Source organism: Euleptes europaea, chromosome 17 (assembly GCF_029931775.1).
Source record: "Euleptes europaea isolate rEulEur1 chromosome 17, rEulEur1.hap1, whole genome shotgun sequence".
Lineage (NCBI taxonomy): Eukaryota > Metazoa > Chordata > Lepidosauria > Squamata > Sphaerodactylidae > Euleptes > Euleptes europaea.
Window position 1 is genome coordinate 28,577,027 of NC_079328.1, and position 25,115 is coordinate 28,602,141.

At 46.9% G+C, this 25,115-nt stretch overlaps 1 protein-coding gene across 1 annotated transcript in view; it reads right to left on the reverse strand.

Annotated features, from left to right (window-relative positions):
- NECAB2 (N-terminal EF-hand calcium binding protein 2) overlaps positions 1-2,991 on the reverse strand; it is a 197,963-nt gene extending 194,972 nt beyond the window's left edge. Inside the window, exon 1 of the mRNA XM_056862621.1 lies at positions 2,747-2,991. Within this exon, the coding sequence (XP_056718599.1) occupies positions 2,747-2,953 (207 nt within the window). The 5' untranslated portion in view covers positions 2,954-2,991. The remainder of the gene's footprint in view (positions 1-2,746) is intronic.
- Positions 2,992-25,115: the final 22,124 nt, after the last annotated feature.

The window sequence follows — 25,115 nt, forward strand, 5'->3', positions numbered from 1 at the left end:
TAGCCAATTCTGTTGCAAAAATCCCACCAAATTCCCTTGCTCAATGAAAAGAGAAACCAGCATCGGACCCTGCGTGTCATTGCCGTCAAACTATTTGCCCTGATTAAATAGCCAGCTACGATCAGCACCTTTCTAAGCACCAAGTTCTCACTGATGAAAGGCTTAATTTCTAAGTACCTCCCTTCGAGTTTTATATTGAAGAGTTCCACCAGTAATGCAAGATACTCTGGTTTCAGCCCTTGGAATCCACCAAAATACCCTTCTAAATTAAATCAAACCGACGGGGAAATCCTCGTTGCGACCCCTTTGCTACTTGAGCAAAAGCTACAGACTCCTACAATTTTGAGCAGCGTTCCACCCAAGTGATGTTTTCTCCCTCCACCTTACATGGAGGAGGAAGGACAGAAAATATGATTTCAGTAAAAATAGTTTTTAGAAATTTAGTTCAGTTGAAATCTTCCCTTCCTGAGCAGAGGGTTCGATCAGCAGCAACAAACATTCCCCTCCCAATGCCCCCTTTTCCCTTCCTACCATATTGCTCCATACAGAACATGGCTTTTTAACCCTGCTATTGAGAGATAATCCTGTCCTACCTTATAGGATTGTTGCAAAGATGGCTGAGAATGTACACAAACCATCTAAATGCTATAGAAGTGCTAAGCATTATTACTACATCATTGGGAACTGGTCTGCTTCAACAGAGGAAGTGAGCTGTGTGGCCAGGTGTTGGGTTGTAGTCTCCAAGACCTGGGTTCAAATCCCCACCCAGCCACAGAGTTTACTGGATGACCCTGGCCCAGTCACTAGCTGCCCCAAGCAAGCACACACACTACAGGGCTGCCGTGGGGATAAAAAGAGGGGGGCACATATACTACTCTAGGCTCCTTGATGGAAGGAAATGAAGAAGAAGAGTTGGTTTTTATATGCCAACTTTATCACTTAAGGCAGACTCAAACAGGCTTACAATCACCTTCCCTTCCCCATAACAGACACCCTGTGAGGTAAGTGGGGCTGAGAGAGTGTGACTAGCCCAAGGTCACCCAGCTGGCTTCATGTAGAAGAGTGGGAAAACAACCCGGTTCACCAGATTAGCCTCCGCCGCTCATGTGGAGGAGTGGGGAATCAAACCCGGTTCTCCAGATCAGAGTCCACCGCTCCAAACCACCGCTCTTAACCACTACGCGCTGGTGTAGTGGTTAAGATGCTTTGGGTCATCTTGAAGATCCTGAGCGGTGGCCCTGTTGTGATATTGACCTGGAAGCTGACGATTAGAAGCAGCTCGATACTTTATTTTCCCCATCCTGTCCATCTTTGAGAATTAAGGCTTTCCTCTGCCCATTAACACTAATGGCAGAGTTGCTTTGGAGCAGATAGCCCAAGAAAGACAAGTCCCTGATCTCTTAATGGGATGCTGGAAGGTTCCCAAGTCTGCCTAGTGAGGGAGAAAGTCCAGTGCTCCAGTTTGCCTGAGATATGCCCACTCCTTCCTTGGAAGCCTTGATTATAGGGTTGCCAACTGCTGGCCTCCCCCCCTGACAGAGCTCCTATGCTTTTAACAGATCCTGCATTTAGCTGCTGAAGCTTTTCTGGCCCAAAGATTAAAATAACAGGGTCCCTTCCTGGCTCAACAGCAAGCCGCTGAAAGCCCCAGAGGGCTACCAGGGGGGGAAAGTTGGTAACCTTTCTGAATCGCAATGCCCCATGCATATTGTTTGTTCAAGGGGTAATGAAAGGCGCCCTGCACAAGTAGACGGACGCACTTCCAGCCCTGTCCTGTGCAGTTTCACTCAGGAGTAAGTCCCACTGTGTTCAGCGGGCTTACTCTCAGGTAAGCGTGCCTAGGACTGAACTTTAGCCCTTTGCCTATCTCATGGCAAAGCATGCCCCTCTAATCTCTGGAGCTCAAAGTAGATCAAACTGGGTCACTCCCATTCCAGGGAAGTTGCCACTTTCCTCCAGAGCTCCTTCTGCCTTTGGCATGAACAGTGTGGCTTTGCAATTGGGGGGTTGGGGGGTTGGACGACCCTCCCCAGTTCTAACAGAAAAAGAGCCCTGCTAGATCAGAACCCACCTAGCCCAACAGCCTCCAAGAAGCTCTCAAATCGGGTCAGACAAGCAGGCAGCAGCCTTCTCGGGTGGTTTCTCTGCCCCTCCCCAAGCCAGAGGTAGATTGCCTCTGCACATGGAGGTTCCACTGCCGGCATCTCCCAGGCAGGCAGGCGCCTTCCCCCCCCCCCAGATCTTAGAGGCTGTATGTGTGTGTGTGTGTGGGGGGGGGTCTTGCAAGGACTCCAAGGATTCTCAAGTCTTGCAAGGACTCCAAGTCGCCTGGCAACTGCGAAAACGTTTTGGGGAGGGGAGGGGGGGGTCGACAATGTAATCGTTATTCTTTCGCTTAGCTGAGCCGCGGTTCCCCCTTTAGCGGCGGCCGAGACCCCCTTGCCTGGGAGGCGGCGGAAACCTCTCCTCGGCACTTCAGCTGGGAGAGGGGCGGAAAACCCCCCCCAAATAAAACGCATCCCATGTACGCATGGGAGGCTTCGCCTTGGATTTGCCCCTCTTTAGGTGCACTTTCCCCCCATCCATCCCCTCCAAACTCAACCACCAGCCCCCCTGCAGAGTTCTGAGAATTGGGATGGGGGGAAAGGCGCAACTGTCCGGCGGCGCAGCCCCGGCCCTCCCCGGCGTCCCCTGCACGGAGGCAAGCCCGGGCGAGAAACGCCGTGGGGGAGGCAACAAGACTCACATCCAAGATCACGGAGGCGCCCTTCCGCGGCTCGGGGACGAGTCCGGCGTCGTCGTGCAGGAGCTCCCGGTCGGCGAGGCCGGTCTGGTCGCTCATCTTGGTGACGATCCAGCGGAGCAGCCCGTCCAGCCCGCCGAGCTGCGGCTGCTGTTTGCGGAGGAGCCTGTGGACGCTCTCCCGGCAGTAGCGCGCCGCTTGCTCACACATCTTCCGCGGGAGCCTTCATGCTGGAGCCGGGGGTCTCCCCTCCCCTCCCCTCCCCTCCCCTCCCACCCCGGCCGGCGGCGGCGGCGGCTCCCGGGCTCTCGCGCCCCCCACTCCCCCCGCGCCTGGCGCGCGCTCGCCCCACCGAGCGGCGGCGGGGAGGGAGAAGAGGGGGCGGGCAGGCGGCCGGGATGGGGCGCAGAAAGAGGCAGGTCTCTGCATCCGAGGAGCGTGCAGTGGGTTTTTTTTTACAGACAGACAGACAGACAGACAGACAGACAGACAGATAGAGATAGAGATATATAGATAGATAGATATAGACAGATAGATAGAGATAGAGATATATAGATAGAGATAGAGATATGTAATTTTTTTATTCATTTTTATAACATCACACGTAAAACAAAATCAATACAATATACAATATACACAGGGTCTTACTCCGAGACAAAGACTGGACAATTCTACCAACTGTTTTGTCAGATTGCCCAGAGAAGCCACTGAAATTCATAACCATCGGCACAACTTTAGCAGAAAAGAAGAGAGTTTAAGAACGGATAAGGCTCGGCTTCCTGTCCTGAAAACCTCCAGACTAACAAAGACTACAGTCCACAATAGCCATGCGGATTGTGTTTGTGTGTGTGTGTTAAGTCGCTTCCGACTCATGGCGACCCTATGAATGAAAGTCCTCCAAAATGTCCTATCTTTGACAGCCTTGCTCAGATCTTGCAAATTGAGGGCTGGGGCTTCCTTGATTGAGTCAATCCAGCTCTTGTTGGGTCTTCCTCTTTTCCTGCTGCCCTCAACTTTTCCTAGCATGACTGTCTTTTCCAGTGACTCTTGTCATCTCATGACGTGACCAAAATACGATAGCCTCAGTTTAGTCATGCGGATTAGTTTTGGATTTCACACGTTAACAGATCACTTCAGGATACAATGGTTCCATATTAACATGCCACACCCTCATTAGCACATTATCTTGATACTTACAGGACAATGATTAGCACATTACCTTTGTTACTTTTTGCAGGACAATGATTCAGCTCAAACCCAACCCCTTTCTGACTATATATTACTCTTCCGACACACTTGACACTGAGAGACACTGTCCTTCAGTGTTACTCCTCTGAAGGTGCCTGCCACAGCTGCTGGCGAAACGCCAGGAAAGAAAATACCAAGACCACAATTACACAGCCCGGATAACCTACAAGAACCAAAATACAATATAAAATAATATATGAAAAAAAATTAACAACAGAAAATACAAAAGAGTATCTTTATATACTTATTAATAGATCCGTAGTTGCAAAATTATAAAGACCAAAAAGATACCCCTTCACCCTCCGCCCACCTTAAAAAAGTGACCCATCACCCGACTTCCGAAGAAGTGTCTTACCAGTTTTAAAAATATCCATTAACAGTAAAATATAAGAATATTAAAACTAGTTTCTATTATACAGTGGGGTTTTGAGGGAGAGAAGGGGGGGAGGACAAAAATCTGGGTCCCTCGTTTCTTTTTCACGTTTGTTTATAGGGTTAGTTACTCACATACATATATGCACACAGACACAGACATGTATATACATATATATATGCGTGTGTGTGTAAAGTGCCTTCAAGTCGCAATATATGTGTGTGTGTGTGTGTACACACACACACGCATATATATACACATACATACATAATGTGTGTATATGTGTGTATATACATGTACACACACACATATTGTGGAGGGGCCGTGGCTCAGTGTTAGAGCCTCTGCTTAGCATGCAGAAGGTCCCAGGTTCAATCCCTGGCATCTCCAGTTATAAAGGACCAGCTAAGAGGTGGTGTGAAAGACCTCTGTCTGAGACCCTGGTGAGCTGCTGCTGGTCTGAGTAGACAATACTGACTCTGATGGACTGAGGGTCTGATTCAGTAGAAGGCAGCTTCATGTGTACACACAGACACATACATAAACACAAACACACACACACACACCCTTTTTTTTCTCCCCAGTGGGGACCCCAAGCAGTTTACAACATGGTTCTCCCTTTCTCCATTTTATCCTCACACCAACCTTGTGAAGTAGGGTGGGGTGCAAGTTGCGGGCCCAAGGTCACCCGGCCAGTTTCCATGGCAGAGCAGGAATTCGAACCTGGTCCTAGTCTGACACTAAGTGCTACACATGCCATCAGAGTCATTATCTACTCAGACCGGCAGCAGCTCTCCAGGGTCTCAGGTAGAGGTCTTTCACATCACCCAACTGCCTAATCCCTTTAACTGGAGATGCCGGGGATTGAACCTGGGACCTTCTGCATGCCAAGCAGATGCTCTGCCATGGAGCCACAGTCCCTCCCCAAGTAAGTACACCAAGGAAGTACACCATGCCGGCTTTCCCCATTTTACAAGAGGGGAACCTGGAAGGGAGGTTGACTTTTTTAAAAGTCAGTTGAAAATGCTCAGGATGTGGTGCCCCCTCCTTTGCTTGATCCTCACAACAGCCCTGCTGGGTAGTCTAGGCCAATAGAGAGACATACTCATCTTCATGGCTGTGTAGATCTAAGGAGAAACAAAGTAAAGAGGACTGATTGGAACTGTTTTTCAAAGAGATCACCGCACATGGTTTAGAGGAAGTTTTGAAAGGATGACCCAAGCCAGAGCCTCAGCTTGGGGAGGGGCCGTGGCCTCTCAGTGAAAAAGCCTCTTATTCGCATGCAGAAGGTCTCAAATTTAAACCCCAGCATCTCCAGTTAGCTTTAGATTAGGTAGCAGGTAATGTGAAAGACCTTTCCGTGATACCCTGAAGAGAAACTGCCAGTCTGAGTTGACAATGTTGACCGTGATGGAGCAAGGGTCTGATTCAGTATAAGGCAGCTTCATGTGTGACCACAATGGCTCTGTTCTTTGTGTTTTATCTAAATTATGCAACAATACTTATTACTTCACATAGCAATGCATGGATTCCTATTTTCTTTCTTGGCCCTTGTTTTTCCACAGTGGCAACTGAAGACTTGGCTCCTCCTTTTTTCCCTGTGGGGATTTGAACCCATCTCCCTTCAGTCCTGGGCTCAGATCCTATGCGGTGGACTTAGGATCCAAGCGCTGTGACATTCTAACCACCCCACCACACTGGCTCTATTAAAAGAACACTGCCGCATTTGCACAGTGCTTTTATAGCATTCAAAGAGGTGCACAGACACTATCACACTATAACATCCCTGTAAGGTAGGCTGCTTTTATACCCCATCTTGAAGCTGAGGGGGCTTTGGGCTCCCTAAGGTCACTCAGTGAACTTATGGCAGAGGCAGAATTAGAAGGAAAAAGAGGGGAATAGAACCCAACCAAGAAAACAGAAGTTGGGTACCCAAGGTTGGGTGGGATGAAAAAAAATATAAATAATGAAAATATATAATTTATTTAAAGCGCTATATCAAGATTAAAATTATTTTAAAACTGTTAAAATAGCACAAATGCATTTCCTTAGGCTGATGTCTGTCACCACAAGCCAAACGCGTTTTGGCCTATATGGCCTTCCTCAGTGGTCTATTTAAATCATATATAAAACATGCACACACATTACAAATATATTTACATATACAAGCAATATATTACAAACCAGGTATGTAATAGGTTATATATATCACCAATTACACCAGCATCTGGTAGGATTGTCTTAGGTTTTTATGCTGGGCTGTATATGTCTCCCACATAAGTTGTGTGCAAGTATCAACCTATTCAAACAATCTAGACAGTACTGACTTTGATGGACCAAGGGTTTGATTCAGTATAAGGCAGCTTCATGTGGTTCAGGACTAGATGAGCAGGAAACAGAAAAGAAGCAGCATTGTGTGGGGAGCAGGAATCCTTGGTCCCTCTTCCCTGTGTTAATTGGTAGAGGTTTTTTTGCGGGGGGGGGGGGTTACACCTTCCAAAATATAACAAGCAGAAGCAACTCTGGCGTGCAGCTGGATGGCTACGCCTGGCTGGTGCAACAAACCATCCTGTGCCACCAGGTGGGCGAGTGCGCCACTAGTTGGATGCCTGCCTGCTTGCCCATGCCGGGGGGGGGGTCATCTGGGGCTGCTGCCTGCTTGGGGCTTGGTCGGCTAATTTTTAAGTTGATAATTTTGTATGGCCCGCGAATGATGTTATAAATATCCAAATGGCCCTTGGAAAAAAGGTTCCCCACCCCTGGCCTAAGGTGATCGGCCCGCAGAGGGTTTGACAACTCATGAAGATGAGGCCAGTTTGCCACTAAAGCCAAACAAGTTTGGCCCTCAGTAAGCTAGGAGATTTCCTGGGAATCCCGAATTGAGCCTGATACTGACCCAGACCACTGGCCCATCTTCTTCAATTGTGACCTCATTCCCTGAGATCCTAGTTACACCAAGAACACGTTTCCTGCTCAGCCCATTTTCCAAGGGAACTATAGGAGTTCTGAGAAATAAAACAGGAGTCCTTAAAATCTAACAAAGTGTATCACAGCAGAAGTTGTCGCAGGCCAGAGCTCACCTTGTCAGAGGCACTGGAGTGTACAGCCTTCTAAAGGCAAAGGTAGTCCCCTGTGCAAGCAACAGGTCATAAACATCATGATCTTTACTAGGCAGACTGTGTTTACAGGGTGGTTTGCCATTGCCTTCCCTGGTCATCTACACTTTACCCCCAGCAAGCTGGGTACTCCTTTTACCGATCTCGGAAGAATCGAAGGTTGAGTCATCCTTGAGCTGGCTACCTGAAACCAACTTCCTTTGGGATCGAATTCAGGTTGTGAGGAGAGCTTTTGACTGCAGTACTGCAGCTTACCACTCTGTGCCAGAGGGCTCCATACAGCCTTCTAGAGGGATGCTTTTATACTAATGCTCAGGCAGCGGGGATGCATTATAAAGAGAGGCCACTTCAAAACATGACCCAATCAAAAGAATAGTCAGCTCTTTTGCAGTGGGCAAAGGGTAATTCTGTGCTCAGAATTTAATTGACACCTGTAAGGGGTGAGATATGTAAGATAATAGCAATCCCAGATTCCTATTAAGACCAGGGTGGAGTAAATAGCCTTAAACATGTTAATGAATTCTAATTCAGCAATTTCACACTTGATTTTCCCTTTGAAGTTCTTATGCAAAAGAACAGTAACTTTTAGATCAGTGAGCCTCAACGGTTGAGCTGGAAATGATATGATAAAAACACTAGATCTGGAATACAGGCTACATGTAAAACTACCAGTGTAAACTGTTGCAGAAATATTCAACAAAGCTGATGATATACATAATATAAATGACCAATAGACCATATGCGTTTCAGCCTCTTGGGCCTTCCTTATATCTTGTGTGGCCAGATGTAACCATAGGTCTTTAAGCACAGTAACTTGCTCACACGAGCATCTGTTGTAAAATTATCAGTGTTTCCAGATGTGCACCACACCAACCAGTGAAAAAACAGTGTCTAATTTCCAGATGTGTTTTAATAATCATGTTTTATGTAGATGACTACTATATAGATGAGAAATTCCCAAGAGGCCAAAACACATATGGTCAATTGGTCATTTATATTATGTATATCATCAGCTGAGTTGAATATTTCTGTGACAGTTCTCACTAGTGGTTTTACATGTAGCCTGTATTCCAGGCCTAGTGTTTTTTATCATATCTATTGTGTACATTTAAATATAATTATTTTATAAGATGTTATCATTTCCAGCTCAGCCTTTAAAGCTCCCTGTACTGGTATGGCTGAGTTCTTTCCCCCTTTTTTGTTGTCTACTTTTAGATCAGCCACAGGGAGCTAAGGGACGTAATAGGGTTGCCAGGTTCCTCTTCTCCACTGGCGGGAGGTTTTGGGGGTGAAGCCTGAGGAAGGCGAGGTTTGGGAGGGGACTTCAATGCCATAGAGTCCAATTGCCAAAGCAGCCATTTTCCCCAGGGGAACTGATTTATATCAGCTAAGGATCAGTTGTAATAGCAGGAGATCTCCAGCTAGTACCTGGAGGTTGGCAACCCTAAGACTTAAAGAAAATTCCCAAGCACCCTCAGCTTCTTACATTACAGGGGATGTTGTGAGCAAAGCCCCAATAAGGTGGCATAATTGTGATATAAATGGTTGCAGCATAAATATATCCAAGAAGTCGAGGGCAATAGATCACTCCCAGGCCCACCAAGGCAAGCAGAATCATACAATATCTTGGCATTGCTCCTTCTGTAAGGATAGCTTCATTTCTCATTTGGTCAACGGTTTCTCATACAAGCTTACAAAACCAGGGCACACGACTTGCCTACAGCAGCTTGCAAATATCAGACTAGATAAAGAAAATGCACCTGATGCTTTTTCAACATAGGGAAAAGGTCTGAAAAAGATCAGGACTGCTCACAGCTCCCCCGCAGATGACAGAGAAAGGTACTTTTCATCTCCCTTCAGAATAATATTTTCCCTCTGCTCTTGCACTCAGCCAGGAGTTTTAACTAATTAAAGGCTCCCCGCAGGTCAAGGCAACCATTCCTTTTGGAGCCAAATGTCAGATGACTTACTAATGTTTGCTAATGAATGACGGATTGTGGTTAGTCCAACTGCGTAGGATCCAAAGGGGGCCGTAGCAAAGACTCAGCACATAGGAAGGCATTGAGTCAGACATGTCAAGTTCAGGCTATCTGCTTTGACTCAAACAAAAGAAGACTCCCTCATTCAGTCCATAACAGGGTGCTGCAGGCTCATGGAGCCTCAGTTTGCATTGGGGATGTGCAGGTGAAGGGAGAGGGGGTTTAACCTTGCAAACTGCTGTTGATCAGAGAAGCACTGGGAATTTTGTGCTCAGAACTCAATTCCCAAATGCAGATAGGCACAAGTTGGGACTAAGATCCCACCCCCCACCCCGCAACCTGAAATGGCCCTTGTGAAGTTGCTAATTGCTCCATTCAGGAGACTTACATATATGGAAGGCTACATGTAAGTTTTCCCAGTGGAGCAAATAAAATGGCCCTGGGGCCATTTTAGGTCAGGAAAATGACATTGGGGGTGGAGAGACTTAAGTGCCTTCTCCCCACATGCCATGGTCCTAATCTGAGCATGGAATTCCCAGGCTAGGACTGCCAACTGGGCACATGGGGTAAAATAAGGACTTTGAAACTTGTTGAGAAATGGTGGCTTACTCAAGTCACCCTCAAAGACTCCTGCCTGGGGTAGCCTTACCATTTGCCTGCGTCAGTGGGCAAAATTCTGATTCCATCCCCCTTGTTCATTCAGTGGAGCAAACATGTTGTCAGGATCAGGCGTCTGTCCCTAGCATCCCATAAGCAAACTCATCCAGGCAGGTAGTTCTGAAGCAGTAATACTTTATTAGGAGCAAAAAGACAGATTAAAGGACTGATTGCCTACAGGCAGGTAAGGCTAGTAATGGTGAACACAGGCAGGTTACATGCTTAAGACACTACGGACTGAAAAGGTAAACATTGCTAGGCAACCCTGAGATAAGCGGTTCCCAGGAAGACAGACTAAACATTACCACAGCTGCAGAAAAACAGGATGAGCGAAACTGTTGAGTTTGAATTCTAAATAGATCGTGATCTTGTGGATTATTGTACACACACACAAAATAAAGGACTCTGAACTTGAAGCTTTCTTTTAACTGAACAAAGGTTTACTTATTATAGGGAGGGTAAACATGGGATACATAATAAAAGCTGTCATGTCGCTTATAGTTTGAGGAATATGTCCTCTTTCATAGCCAGTCTGGCTCAACCACTTAAAACAGCAGTTTAGCTGCAGCCCCTCAGAACGCAGCAGAATGTCACTTGACCAACTAACGAAATAACACTGACTATGTGCTGCAGCACTGTTCCCTGAGATCATTCAAATAAATAAATACATTTAACTATCATTCCTGATCCAGACAAAAATTCCCAACAGAAACTGTACACAGACGTTCACAGGCACGAGAACCAAGGACTTGACGTGTAGCCAGAACCTGGTCTAACTCATGTCAAGAGCCTTTACTCCAGCTAAAAGGCAAAGGCCTGAAGCATGTTGGGGAACAACATCACTGTCTGTGTCAATTGATATTCTAGGAATTCCCCCAATCTTTATGGTGTTTACCATAGGTAAAAGGTAAGGTAAAGGTCCCCTGTGCAAGCACCGGGTCATTCCTGACCCATGGGGTGACGTCACATCCCGACGTTTACTAGGCAGACTTTGTTTATGGGGTGGTTTGCCAGTGCCTTCCCCAGTCATCTACACTTTACCCCCAGCAAGCTGGGTACTCATTTTACCAACCTCGGAAGGGTGGAAGGCTGAGTCAACCTTGAGCCGGCTACCTGAAACCAACTTCCGTCGGGATCGGACTCAGGTCGTGAGCAGAGCTTGGACTGAAGCACTGCAGCTTACCACTCTGCGCCACAGGGGCTCTTGTTTACCATAGAGATTGGGGAAATTCCTAGAGTGCCATGCAAAACTCCCCCTCCCCAAGCCCCACCGCTAAAAGCTCCAGCCTGGCAACCCTAGGCTGGGGGGAATTTGAACCTGGGTTAGGGTTGCCAGGTCCCTCATCGCCACCAGGAGGTTTTTGGGGCAGAGCCTGAGGAGGGCAGGGTTGGGGAGGGACTTCAATGCCATAGAGTCCAATGGCCAAAGCGGCCATTTTCTCCAGGCGAACTGATTTCTGTCGGTTGGAGATCAGTTGCAATAGCAGGAGATCTTCAGGTAGTACCTGGAGGTTGGCAACCCTACGCTGCCGTGTATATAGAGTGCCATCAAGTCACAGCCAACTTATGGTGACCCCACAGGGTTTTCAAGGCAAGAGACATTCAGAGGTGGTTTGCCGTTGCCTGCCTCTGCGTAGTGACCCTGGTATTCCTTGGTGGTCTCCCATCCAAATATTAACCAGGGCCAGCTCTGCTTATCTTCTGAGATCTGACGAGATTGGACTTGCCTGGGCTATCCAGGTCAGGACAGTATACCATACCATGCTTATAAAATTGCAGGAAAACATGTACAAGAAATAAAGAAACCATCACTGCCCACATCGAAAATAGAATGAAATGTGCAGAATGACAGCATTCCAGTGCAAGAAGAAACAGTTTGAGCATATTTGTCCAGTTTTCATTTTGAGGTTTTTTAGTTTCTAGCATTTTTAAAAAATATATAGGTTTGGGGGATGGGGACAGTTCCCCTAGTGACCCCTTTACAGCCTGCATGCTGGTTCTCTTCGTTTTGCTTCCTATGAGTCGCTCAGTACCGTATATTCCAAATCGCTTTCTATCCAGAGCCTCATCTTTCAGCCTACGCCTCCCGCAAGACTTCCCTGTGCAAAATCTGTCTTTGCTGCTATGGCTTCTTGTTTTGTTTTTGCTGGAGCAGAGCAATGAGGGAATAAGAGAGGCTGTCCACTGAGGCAGAAGTTGGACATGCCAACAACGGCACCAGCTCCACACTTTTGGTGAACCAAAGGCTCCATTCAACAGCACCCTCTATTCCACATCTTTAGGCACAAGGAGATTTCAGCATAATACAGGGCAAGGACGAAATTTACAATGCTTTCTCTTCGAGTCTGGTTCTGTTAGCTGCATGACAATAATCCGGATAATTAGTTCGGCATTCCCTCTTGGTAAAAAGTAAGCTGTTTATCACAGCCTCGCAATGTACAAAAATGGAATACAGTTTTCTGTCTTTCGGCTGAGTTTCTAAGCATCCAGCAGCAGCTCGGCCTGCAAGGAGCTGCTCCAAATGAAGAGCTATACCAGAGACAGTGGTTATGTAAGGCCTAATGGGACCTCATTGCTTCTCAGGTCACTTGGTTGCCTGGGTGAAAGCTGCAATTCACCCTCTTAGCCACCAGCTGGGGGAGTGCTGCTGAGCACAGGGGGAGCACCCGGTCCCTTCTGCCTACCAACTAGGGTTGCCTGGTCCCTCTTTGCCACCGGTGGGAGGTTTCTGGGGTAGAGCCTGAGGAGGGCGGGGTTTGGGGAGGGGAGGGACTTCAATGCCATAGAGTCCAATTGCCCAAGCGGCCATTCTCTCCAGATAAACTGATCTCTGTTGGCTGGAGATCAGTTGTAATAGCAGGAGATCTCCAGCTAGTACCTGGAGGTTGCTGAAATAAATCACACCTCTATACCTAAGGATAATGCAAGCCAAAATCAGTATAGGACAAAAATGCCACATGACACTCTTGATCAGATTATAACCAAAATATCACATATAGTTTGTCAAAATATTCAAAATACAAAAAAAGTATATAACACGTATATGTAGAAAGGATCCAGTCAAACACATGTAACTACATCTACAAATCCACAGGATCAGAGTATTTACTCGCAATAAAGTCCCCAGCAACACACTACAACTCCACATGTAGGTGCCGGTGAACTGTTGAGATCCCCGTGGAACAAAAGTTCATGTCAGTTTCAGTACGTTGATCCACTTCAAAGAAGTCACTTTCCAAGTGAAGGTACACATGCACAGACAATCTTTCTAGATATAGACCGTTTCAATTTCATTTCTTTAGTGTGCTACTTATAACTCATATCCAGTCTCAATAACTCACATGCTACATTGAATCTTGGAATGCTGTGTCTTGCTCTGTCAGATACCACTTGGCCATTGCCACGAGCATGACATAGCATTCCAAGATGCAATTTAGTATGTGAGCTATTGAGACTGGATATGAGTCATAAGTAGCACACTGAAGAAATGAAATTGAAATAGTCTATATCTAAGAGCCCCGTGGCGCAGAGTGGCAAGCTGCAGTACTGCAGTCCAAGCTCTGCTCACGACCTGAGTTCAATCCCAACGGAAGTCGGTTTCAGGTAGCCAACTCGAGGTCGACTCAGCCTTCCATCCTTCCGAAGTCGGTAAAATTAGTACCCAGCTTGCTGGGGGTAGAGGGAAGATGACTGGGGAAGGCACTGGCAAACCACCCCGTAAACAAAGTCTGCCTAGGAAACGTCGGGATGTGACGTCACCCCATGGGTCAGGAATGACCCAGTGCTTGCACAGGGGACCTTTACCTTTATATCTAGAAAGATTGTCTGTGCATTTGTGCCTACACTTGGAAAGTGACTGCTTTGAAGTGGATCGACGTACTGAAAAGATGGAAGGAAAGAAGAGTGACAGACAGTAGGACAGAAGAGAAGGAAGGAAACGTGACAGGGAAAGAAAAAAGGAGCGAAATGTCAGAACTGTGGTCACCCTAGACCCAACCTAGGTACTCTGTAATATGTAAACTGGCACTGAAGGTTAGTGTTGCAGGACAACTGAGACTTGATCTAGCAGCACTGAGAAATTCAGAGGGGTTAGCTGTAGCTATCTCTAATGTTAGGATGGAACCATTGGGGGCGCTACTTGGATGGACAATATTCAGTGAGGAGACCTCCACCTTCTTCCTCAAAGGCAGTGAAGGATCTACTATGAAACTAATGAAACTTAAGCTCCAGAGTCCCCTAATCCCAGAGGGGCCCTGAAGCAACTTAAAAAAAAAAAATTCAACACATGAACACATGTAACTGCCTTATACTGAATCAGATCCTTGGTCCATCAAAGTCAGCATTGTCTACTCAGACCGGCAGCGGCTCTCCAGGGTCTCAAGCAGAGGTCTTTCACATCACCTACTTGCCTAGTCCTTTTAACTGGAGATGCCGGGGATTGAACCTGGGACCTTCTGCATGTCAAGCAGATGCTCTACCACTGAGCCACAGCCTCTCACAATGGAGTTTTTAAAAAGTGTTTATTATTAAAATAAGACTATATTTTAGTGACAGAAGCATAAGCCAATGGGTTGAAGTACTTAATACTGACCTTAGAATATACTCAAATGCCCATTTCATATGGCCTCAAAATGTCCCTGTACTTGGTCAAATTTCAAAATTTTCTCGGGGGCTTGCAGCGCCCGAATGTGAGCCACTTGAGGCATTCTGGGGTCAAGCATGCACAGTCCTGTCATGCAAGACAACAGTGACTAAGACAACAGGGTCTGGTTAGCGCTCTGTGCAGCGCACACAATAAAAAGATGATTTGGTGCAAACCGAAAACCCCAGCCAACTGTGCATGCATCAATTCCACGTTCAATTTTAGAAATCCTCCCGAGTTCAACCAGAAGGCAGGGCCGGGCCCTCCACCCACTGAAATCAACAAAACAGAATGAGGGACAGCTGCTCATTTCTATTCAGGGTTGCAATGAAACGAACCCATTTTATAACAAATCCCCTCATTGGTCAACCTGCTCAGCACCGGATATTCTAGCTCAGGGGTCCCCATCGTGGAGCCCAATTTTCAAATCAAATCACATTTATTAATACGGTCAACTGACCAATCACATGCCAAAGGAGCCCAAGTGTTTTTAGAAAGTGGATGGAGCCAGGTGGGCTTTTGCCCAGCAGGGCTTCTGATTGGCCATTGGAGATCTAATTGGCGGTGCAGATTTTTTAAAAAAATAGCTGCTGCCACTACAGCACAAGGATCTTCACTATGTGACTGAAGGTAAGTTGTGCATATGCAAAAAAAAAAAAAAGATTTGTTAACGATATGTTCATTTAAAAATACACCTTAAACAGAGCTTCTGGCTGAAATGTTGAAGATTTGCTATTAGAGTTATGCATAAGCTCACTCCCTGACATTTAGGCAATGGTTCTGCCTCCTGCAGCAGCCATTTTATGGCTGCACCCACCATCCTGTGTCAATATTCTAAAGGTGCCCACAGGCTCAAAATGGTTAGGGATCCCTAACTGGAAATGGCTTTCCAGGACTCTCAGATGGAGAAGACCCAAGTGCTGCCAACAACTTCTACCCAAGATACCTTAGCTGGAGATGCTGGTGATGGAACCTAGGACCTTCCGCTGGCAAAGTAAGTGCTCTTCCACTGAGGACTTTTCCCCATGGTTTCCCCCCCCCCTCTTTGGTTCTGGCCCCATACTGCTTTGGTTTATCCCCGATTTCCATACACATTTTTGAGCCTTTAGTTTTTGTTTTGTCCCCCCACCCCCTGTTTTCTTTCTGGTTCTTTTGAGACATCTTTTACCCCTATCTTCTTCTAGAAGCTGATTTTGAGTTGCCTTTTTCCTTGTATGTAAAGTTTCGGTCGGTTTTCTTTATCCTGCCCACTCATATCCACCTCCAGCCCACTGTCCGATAATTGGCCCGTTGTCATCATCAAACCCCTCCCCCTTTCCCCCACCCTGAAGACGACTGGTTTTATTTTTAATTTTTTTAAAGGCACTATAATATTGATATACGGAAAAAGGGAAGAGGCTATAGACGTACTTTTTTAAAAAATTAAAGCTTGGATTTCAGAGAACCCGCTAAGCTTGTTGTTACAACAGTATATTGATATATCAATATTTTTAAAAGGTAAAGGTCCCCTGTGCAAGCACCTGGTCATTCCTGACCCATGGGGTGACGTCACATCCCAACATTTACTAGGCAGACTGTGTTTATGGGGTGGTTTGCCAGTGCCTTCCCCAGTCATCTTCCCTTTATCCCCAGCAAGCTGGGTACTCATTTTACTGACCTTGGAAGGATGGAAGGCTGAGTCAACCTTGAGCTGGCTACGTGAAACCGACTTCCGTTGGGATCGAACTCAGGTCATGAGCAGAGCTTGGCCTGCAGTACTGCAGCTTACCACTCTGCACCACGGGGCTCGATATTTTAGTGTCTTTTATAAAGGGGGGTGCTGTGACACCAACAGCAACAGCACTGATGACTCCAGCACGCCCCCTTGAAAATCCTATTAGTTTAGCCACATGTGGAAGAAAATTAACTGACTCCACAACTGTGAAAACGCAGAGGGAGGGCAGATGTGCGGAAGAACTGTGCCCAAACCCATTCTAATGCTTCTCGATTGACTGCCAAGAAAATCCGGAATAAGTTGAGTGTGTGGAAAAGCCCTGAGTCACAACCAGGTAGGGATACTCAAGTCCTTTATGAGACCCCCAAACACATGCAGTTTTCACTTCTTGGATCTCTGTCCAATATTTGTCCCTTAAAGGATGAAACCCACAAGGAATAAGACAACGGTTTGTGCAGGAAACCTTTTATTCCGTTTCTACCAGCAGTGACCTGTTTTATAGTAGTCCACTCCTGACAAAGTTGTGTCTGGATGAAACTTTGCATCGTATGCTGACACCTGCTGGCCACATACAGTAAACACAGAGGCAGGGCGGCAGGATGGAATTGGTAGGATTAACACTTGTGTGTGTATGTGTGTGTTTCAATTTACCTTTATATATTCTATGGCGTAAAAATAACTGTCCATGTTGCAACTCACCTGAAAGAAGGGATAAAAGGAGGGAGTGGGTCAGATGAACTTGAACTTGTAAGTGGTTTGTTGACATCGGCAAAAACAACAATTGCTTTTTCAGGGGAAATCATTCACAGCACCATTGTTAGTGGGAAGAAGAAGAGTTGTTTTCATATGCTTACTTTCTCTACCACTTAAGGAAGAATCAAACCGGCTTACAATCACCTTTGCTTCCCCTCCCCACAACAGACACCCTGTGAGATAGGTGGGGCTAAGAGAACTGTGAATAGCCCAAGGTCACCCAGCTGGCTTCATGTGTAGGAGTGGGGAAACAAATCCAGTTCACCAAATTAGTGTCCGTTGTTCATGTGGAGGAGTGGGGAATCAAACCTGGTTCTCCAGATCACAGTCCACCACTCCAAACCACCGTTATTAACCACTACACCACACTGGCTCTCAAAGGAGCCTGGACCATGGCAGTGGTCATGATATGTAGTGGTTAGAGCATCCCACTCAGATGTGGCAGACCCCCACACAGATCCATTAACTGTCCGATGAAGGGAGCTTTGACTCTCAAACGTTTGTGTGTGTGTGTTAAGTGCCGTCAAGTCACTTCCGACTCATGGTGACCCTATGAATGAAAGTCCTCCAAAATGTCCTATCTTTGACAGCCCTGCTCAGATCCTGCAAATTGAAGGCAGTGGCTTCCTTTATTGAGTCAATCCATCTCTTGTTGGGTCTTCCTCTTTTCCTGCTGCCCTCAACTTTTCCTAGCATGACTGTCTTTTCCAGTGACTTTTGTCGTCTCATGACGTGACCAAAATATGACAGCCTCAGTTTAGTCACTCAAAGGTTTATACCCTGAAAAATCTTGTTGGTCTCTAAAGTGCTACTGGACTCAACTTTAACAGGAGTTGTCACAATAACCTTAAACCATATTCTTCATTTCCTCTTCGGTAATGAAAGATCATGATCGACAAATGTGTTTTAAAGAAAGACGTATTTCTGCTCCAGCTCAAAGCACTGAGACAACCTGAAAAACTGTATTAACATATAAAATAGTCTTCCGGGCCTCTGAACAACCAGTCCTTTTGGTCCTGGGGTAAATAACATACACTGATCTGATCTCCATGGAGGAAGGGCAGGGATAAGGGAGTACTAAGTAAATAAAAAGAATAAATATTCTGACTAGCAGCAGCTTTTCAAGGTCCCAGACAGAGAAAGGTCTTTCCCAGCCCAATGATCCTCTGCCTGAAGAGGCCTGGGATTGAACCAGCAACCTTCTGCAGGCAAAATATGGTCTCCATCACAGTCACACCCTTCCCCAAAGAGATAAGTCAAGGCTCAGTTTCACCAGAGACTGACAGGACAGAAATAACTGTTTGTGCTGTAGGCATCAGAAGCCCTGATAGATAACACCTCCACATTTCCATGAAAAACTTTCATTAATAGTGATGAAAAGGGCCATCAAGTCACAGCCATCTTATGGCAACCCATGATAGGGTTTTCAAGGCAAGAAACAAACAGAGGTGGTTGGCCATTGCCTGCCTCCGCCCAGCACGCCTGGACTTCCTTGGTGGTCTCCCAACCAAGTACTAACCAAGGGGTTGCCAACATCCAGGTGGGGTCTGGAGATCTCCCAGAATTACAACACTCCTCCAGATTACAGAGATCGGTTCCCCTGGATAAAATGGCTGCTTTGGAGGGTAGACTCTATGGCCTTCTACCCAGCTGAGGACCCTTCCAAAACCCCACCCTCTTTGCGCTCCAGATCTCCAGGAATTTTTCATCAAAGAGATAGCAAGCAACCCTAGGTCTCCTGAAACATTAAATGGAGGAGAGATCTACAGCCACAAGGGGGAGCTACTTTCCTAAACTGTAGCTTTTCAGAGTAGAGGTTGCAGCATTGGTCCCAAAGCAAAAGCCTAAAACAAGAGAATCCACTTATGTCTTAAGATCATGGCCTGAGAGATATACTCCCCCTCCTCCTCATTATTTTAGTTTTCACCACCTAGTCTGCTGACAATTTCTGGAGGACTTGAAAGCTTACACGCTGTGTCATTTGGGTTGGTCCTGATAAAAGGTATTAAACAGATTTTTATAGCTTTTGGGATACAAGCAGGCATAGTTTAAATAAAGTGTGGAGGGGAGTGGACAAAACTTACTTGTTTCCCATTCATATTGCCACATATGAATTATTTTGGATTTAGATGTTTTAAGGAGGGGAGAGACAAATGCTAAGAGACTAAGCCATAAATCTGGAACCCCTGGGTTCCAATGTCACTCATGCCATGAGTTTATAACAGGGCGCTGGGCAAGGCCCAGATCCTCTCATCTGCAAAATTGGTATAATAATGCTGGCCCTTTCCACAGGTCTATAAAATGCCAATTGTACTGCATTAGGCTTGTTTTATCATCCCAAAGCCAGCATGGTATAGTGGTTAAGAGCGGTGGTTTGGAGCGGTGGACTCTGAGCTGGAGAACCAGGTTTGGTTCCCCACTCCCCCACATGAGCATCAGAGGCTAATCTGGTGAATAGGATTTGTTTTCCCACTCCTCCACATGAAGCCAGCTGGGTGACCTTGGGCAAGTCACAGCTCTGTTAGAGCTCTCTCAGCCCCACCTACCTCACAGGATGTCTGTTGTGGGGAGGGGAAGGGAAGGTGACTGTAAGCCGGTTTGTGTCTCCCTTAAGTGGTAGAGAAAGTCAGCATATAAAAGCCAACTCTTCTTCTTCTTCTTCATCTAAGTATATATGACATTTGAGTTCTGTGATCTGAACACCAGCCTTGTAATCGTTAAACCTAATTCTGACCTGGGTCATAAAATGCAGATCAAAAAATCCGCACCATGAGGCTAGGGACAGAGGGGTGGATTTTTCTGTACATGCCTGGTGGAAGGCCCAAGTTTTCAGGGGGAAACTATGAAATAAAATTAATGGAGGTTTTGCGGAAATGCAAGGTTTGCACCTTCCAGGTGTTCTTGTGTTTTCTATTTAAGAGAGAACTCTCTGCTCCTTTTCACTGTAGTTCAAGTTGAACCTTGCAAAAGCAATTTCAATAACGCTTACAAAGATGTCCAGGTGTTCTACAAACTCTGAAGCAACTTCTAGTATTGTGTATTTGTTTTTGAACAGCTCAACAAGATTTCCACAATGGGATTGTGTTCACCACAACTGTGCTTTTAAAGCAAGAGTGAATTTCTGATTAAATTAGTTAATTCAGTGGAAAAAACAAACTGACCATAATTCTTTTTGGGTTTTATGTACTGCAGAATCGAAAAGCGGTTGGCTCTAAGAACATGCTTATGCTATGTGTATGTTACATGTTGGTCTCTGCCGGCAACACCTGTTTGTAGAACACCTGGACATCTTTGTAAGCGTTATTGAAATTGCTTTTGCGAGGTTCAACTTGAACTACAGTGAAAAGGAGCAGAGGGTTCTCTCTTAAATAGAAAACACAAGAACACCTGGCAGGTGCAAAGCTTGCATTTCCACAGCGCTGCAGGAAAAGCGCATGTTGCAGTGTGTTGGGTACAGAACTTGGCTTCCCCAAGAGACCCTTGCAAGGCGTTTACAAGTGCCACATCACAAGCGGCCCTTTACCACTCAAACTAAGAGTTTGAGTGGCATAAGGCCTAGGGTTGCCAACTGCCAGGTAGTAGCAGGAGATCTCCTGCAATTGAACTCTATGGCATTGAAGTCCCTCCCCTCCCCAAACCCCGCCCTCCTCAGGATCCGCCCCACAAATCTCCCGCCGGTGGCGAAGAGGAACCTGGCAACCCTAATAAGGCCCCTCGCGAGGCGGCACTTCCAGTTGTAAACCGGAAGTGGCATGCGCGTGGAAGTGCACGTGCGCATGTGCATGTTTGCCCACCGACCCTCAGGTGGTCGACGGGCAGAGGGATGAATTGCCGGGGGGTTGCCTGCCACCACCGGAGGGTCACCGGGCAAACATGCACGCCACCACCGGGCACCTGGCAACCCTAGTGTGAATTTTTTGCTTCTACACATCCTCTCGGCAAAGCAGGGTCAGGCTAAGTCATGCCTAGGACCTAAGTTATGTCAAGTTCCAGAGGCCCCATAGCACTATCAATAGGGTTGCCAGGTTCCACTTCGCTACCGGTGGGAGGTTTTTCAGGCAGAGCCTGAGGACGGCAGGGTTTGGGGAGGGGAGGGACTACAATGCCATAGAGTCCAGTTGCTAAAGCGGGCATTTTCTGCAGGTGAACTGATCTCTATCGGCTGGAGATCAGTTGTAATAACAGGAGATCTCCAGCTATTACCTGGAGTGATGCGGACACTCTAGCAACCTCCGCAGAAATTGCTAGAGTGTCCACGTCGCTGCCGAGTAAACCCAAAAGTGATGTAGGCGCGTTGCACGGGATGTGTGAGTGCATCGTGTGGGACACGTGCATGCATCGTGCCAGGCTTGCGTGTGTGTCCCGCTGTGCTGAAAAGCTCCCACCGATGGAGCTACAGACCTGGTAAGTCTTTAGCACATGCTTATGTAGCACTATGTAGGAATCCACCCTATGCTGAAAATATTACAAAGATATAAAATATAAAAAGCCCGCTGGAGCCAGTTCCACACCCTTTACTAGGGTGCATGCCTTTTAGCTAAAGGCGATAACAGAATCCGGAAGGATCTGCTCAGACTTCAGATAATTATCTCCGGATGTTATAGGCACTTGGCTCAACATTTCTATGCAAATTAAAAACAGCCCTGAAGTGAATCCATTTAAGCCAAGGAGAAATGTGCAGGTTTGTCCTAAGTTCACACAAGCAGGCCCATCCACTGGTGCACATTGCGAGGGGTGGGGAGTGTGTGGAAAAGGGGCTATATCTGAAAGGAAGTGAAGAATTCTATATTTTAGATATAACCCACAAACCAAGACAAAACCCCAGCAGTTCATGGAAAGTTCAGTACTTCTAATTCAAAGAATCCCAGTAGATATACTTGTGTGTGTAAAGTGCCGTCAAGTCGCGGCCAACTTGGCAACCCCTTTTTGGGGTTTTCATGGCACGAGACTAACAGAGGTGGTTTGCCAGTGCCTTCCTCTGCACAGCAACCCTGGTATTCCTTGGTGGTCCCCCATCCCAATACTAACCAGGGCTGACCCTGCTTAGCTTCTGAGATCTGACGAGATCAGGCTAGCCTGGGCCATCCAGGTCAGGGCAGATACACTTAGGGGTATCTATTTAAAAACCACCTCAAAACCACAGGTTCTCGTGACAGTATACAAGGGGAAACAAGTGATTCTGGGAGCATCTCTGTCATCTGGAGATCAGTTGTAATGCTGGGAGATCTCCAACCCCACCTGGAGCCCCACCTAAAGGCTGGCAACCCGACCTGTCAAGTAGGTCAGGCTGAGAGTGTGTAAATGGTCCCAAATCACCCGGCAGAGTGGGGATTCAAACCTGGGTCTCCCAGAACCTAGTCTGAACACTATACCACGCTGAGAGAAGGTAGTACCCACATCCCTATCTGACTGGCTTTCCCATATGCCCCTGCCCTGATAGATTATTTTGTGTCACTCATTCTTCAACATAAAAATGGTATGCAGCATGAGATTATATTACATTAAGCAGTTAACACATTCTGGAGTTTCCAGGAATAACTCTGCATCTATGATGGCATTTGTGCTGTTGGGGATTTTGTGTGGCACGCCCTTATTAATAACCTGTTGTACTGTAAATTGCTCTGGGATTAAAACAGGCTTCAAGGAATTTGTATGCTCAGTGTGCCAAGGTGCGGGCGCCATCGCTACATCACATACCTATAATTAAATCTCGTGAAACAACTGCCAGGCCCAACCAAGCCCTATTGAAATGTGAGGGTGGTGTAGCAGGAAAATCTCCCCATGTGACCCCCATGTGGGGGTCTCAGCCATGCTGTTCTACAACTCATACTAAGCAGCTATATGACACACTAACGATTGGGAAGGGATAGAGATCAGTTCACCTGGAGAAAATGGCCACTTTGGCAATTGGACTCTACGGTAGGGGTGCCAGGCCAATGCACGTGCGTGTCACTTCCGGTTTAAACCAGAAGTGCAGTGCGCATGGTGTGTATGTGTGTGTGCACGTTTGCCCGCTAACCCACAGGTGGTCAGCAGGCAGAGGGGTAAATTACTGGGGGTTTGCCCACCACCACCACCGGGCACCTGGCAACCCTACTCTATGGCATTGAGTTCCTCCCCACCCCAAACCCTGCCCTCCTCAGGCTCCACCCCAAAAACATCCCGCTGGTGGCGAGGAGGGACCTGGCAACCCTAGGCCTGGAGATCTCCCAGAATTATGATTGACCTTCAGACTACAGACAGCTCCCCTGGAGAAACTGGCTGCTTTGGAGATGGACTTTATGGTATTATATCCCACTAGGGTTGTCAGCTCTGGGTTGGGAAATACCTGGAGATTTTGGGGGTGGGGCCTGAGAAGGACGGGGTTTGGAGAGGGGAGGGGCTTCTATGCCATAGAGTCCAATTGCCAAAGCGGCCATTTTCTCCGGGTGAACTGATCTCTTTCCCCTGGAGACCAGTTGTAATAGCAGATCTCCAGCCATCACCTGGAAGCTGGCAACCCTATAGATCCCTTTCCAACCTGCACAGGGGCTTGGGCCTGGCAATGCTAGTGCCTGTCCACAATTTTATTTGATAGTAGGACCCCATGTGGGTTTGGCCAGCCCAGCATGGCCTTTATCTTCATTTCATGGCAGGTTGTATTCAATCTGAACTAATTTGTCTCTAATCACAGTCGATGGCAGGCTTGAAAGGAGAAGCAGGAACATCCCGTTTGCTAATGGTTTCGATCACACAGTCTCCAACTCTTCATTCATTAACTTCCTGTGTTTCTCTTCTGGCACCAAGTTGACAATAAAAGCAGAAGTGCAGAGTCATGGTCATGAGTGTAATCCCATTCAAGTGACTCAGCTATTTATTGTAGAGTATTTTTTTTTTGCTTTGACATCACATCGCATGTCACATAGGGTTGCCAGCTACAGATTGGGAGTTACCTGGAGATTTTGGGGGGTGGAGCCTGAATAGGGTTGCCAACCTCCAGGTACTAGCTGGAGATCTCCTGCTATTACAGCTGATCTCCAGCCAATATAGATCAGTTCAGCTGGAGGCAATGGCCGCTTTGGCAATTGGACTCTATGGCATTGAAGTCCCTCCCCTCCCCAAACCCCACCCTCCTCAGGCTCCGCCCCAAAAACCTCCCACCGATGGCAAAGAGGGACCTGGCAACCCTAAGCCTGAGGAGGGCAGGTTTTGGAGAGGGGAGGGACTTCAGTGGACTTTTTTTCTTTGACCACAGTGAGAAATATATCCCTGTTTTTCAAAAGGCATCTTCTGGACCTGTTTCTACATGAAAAAGATCACCTAGGCCTGCGGTTCCACAGGAGCAAAGCTCCTAACCACCTCTTCCCAATGCATTTCCTTCATTGCATAACTTAACCCCCAGATGAGGTTGCAGTAGCATTCCCCAACCCATGATTAAAAGTTCGTTACTGATCCCTTTGCCAACAAAATCAAAATTGGCTGGGAACAAGATTTTAATCTGCTCGCACTTATTTAGTTACAATTGGCCCAAAGCCTGACATTCCCAGGCGACTTATCAAACAGAAGGGGGTTCTCAGATGGCCCCACCACGCCATCGGGACTGATCACAAGGTGGCCCTTAAGGCAGCCAAACTGGAAAATTGACGCTGGGTGGGCCCTAACGGAGCACCAACCTCTTGCAGCAACAAGGATCTCTAAGATGCTTTTCTCCTTTGACGAGGCATATTCCTAAGAAATATTCTAGCGGTTTCCAAGCACTATTACCATGCCATCTCTTAACAGAGTGACATAGGGTTGCCAGGTCCCTGTTCGCCACCAGCGGGAGGTTTTGGGGGCGGAGCCTGAGGAGGGCGGGGTTTGGGGAGGGACTTAGCATCTAATTGCCAAAGCGGCCATTTTCTCCAGGTGAAC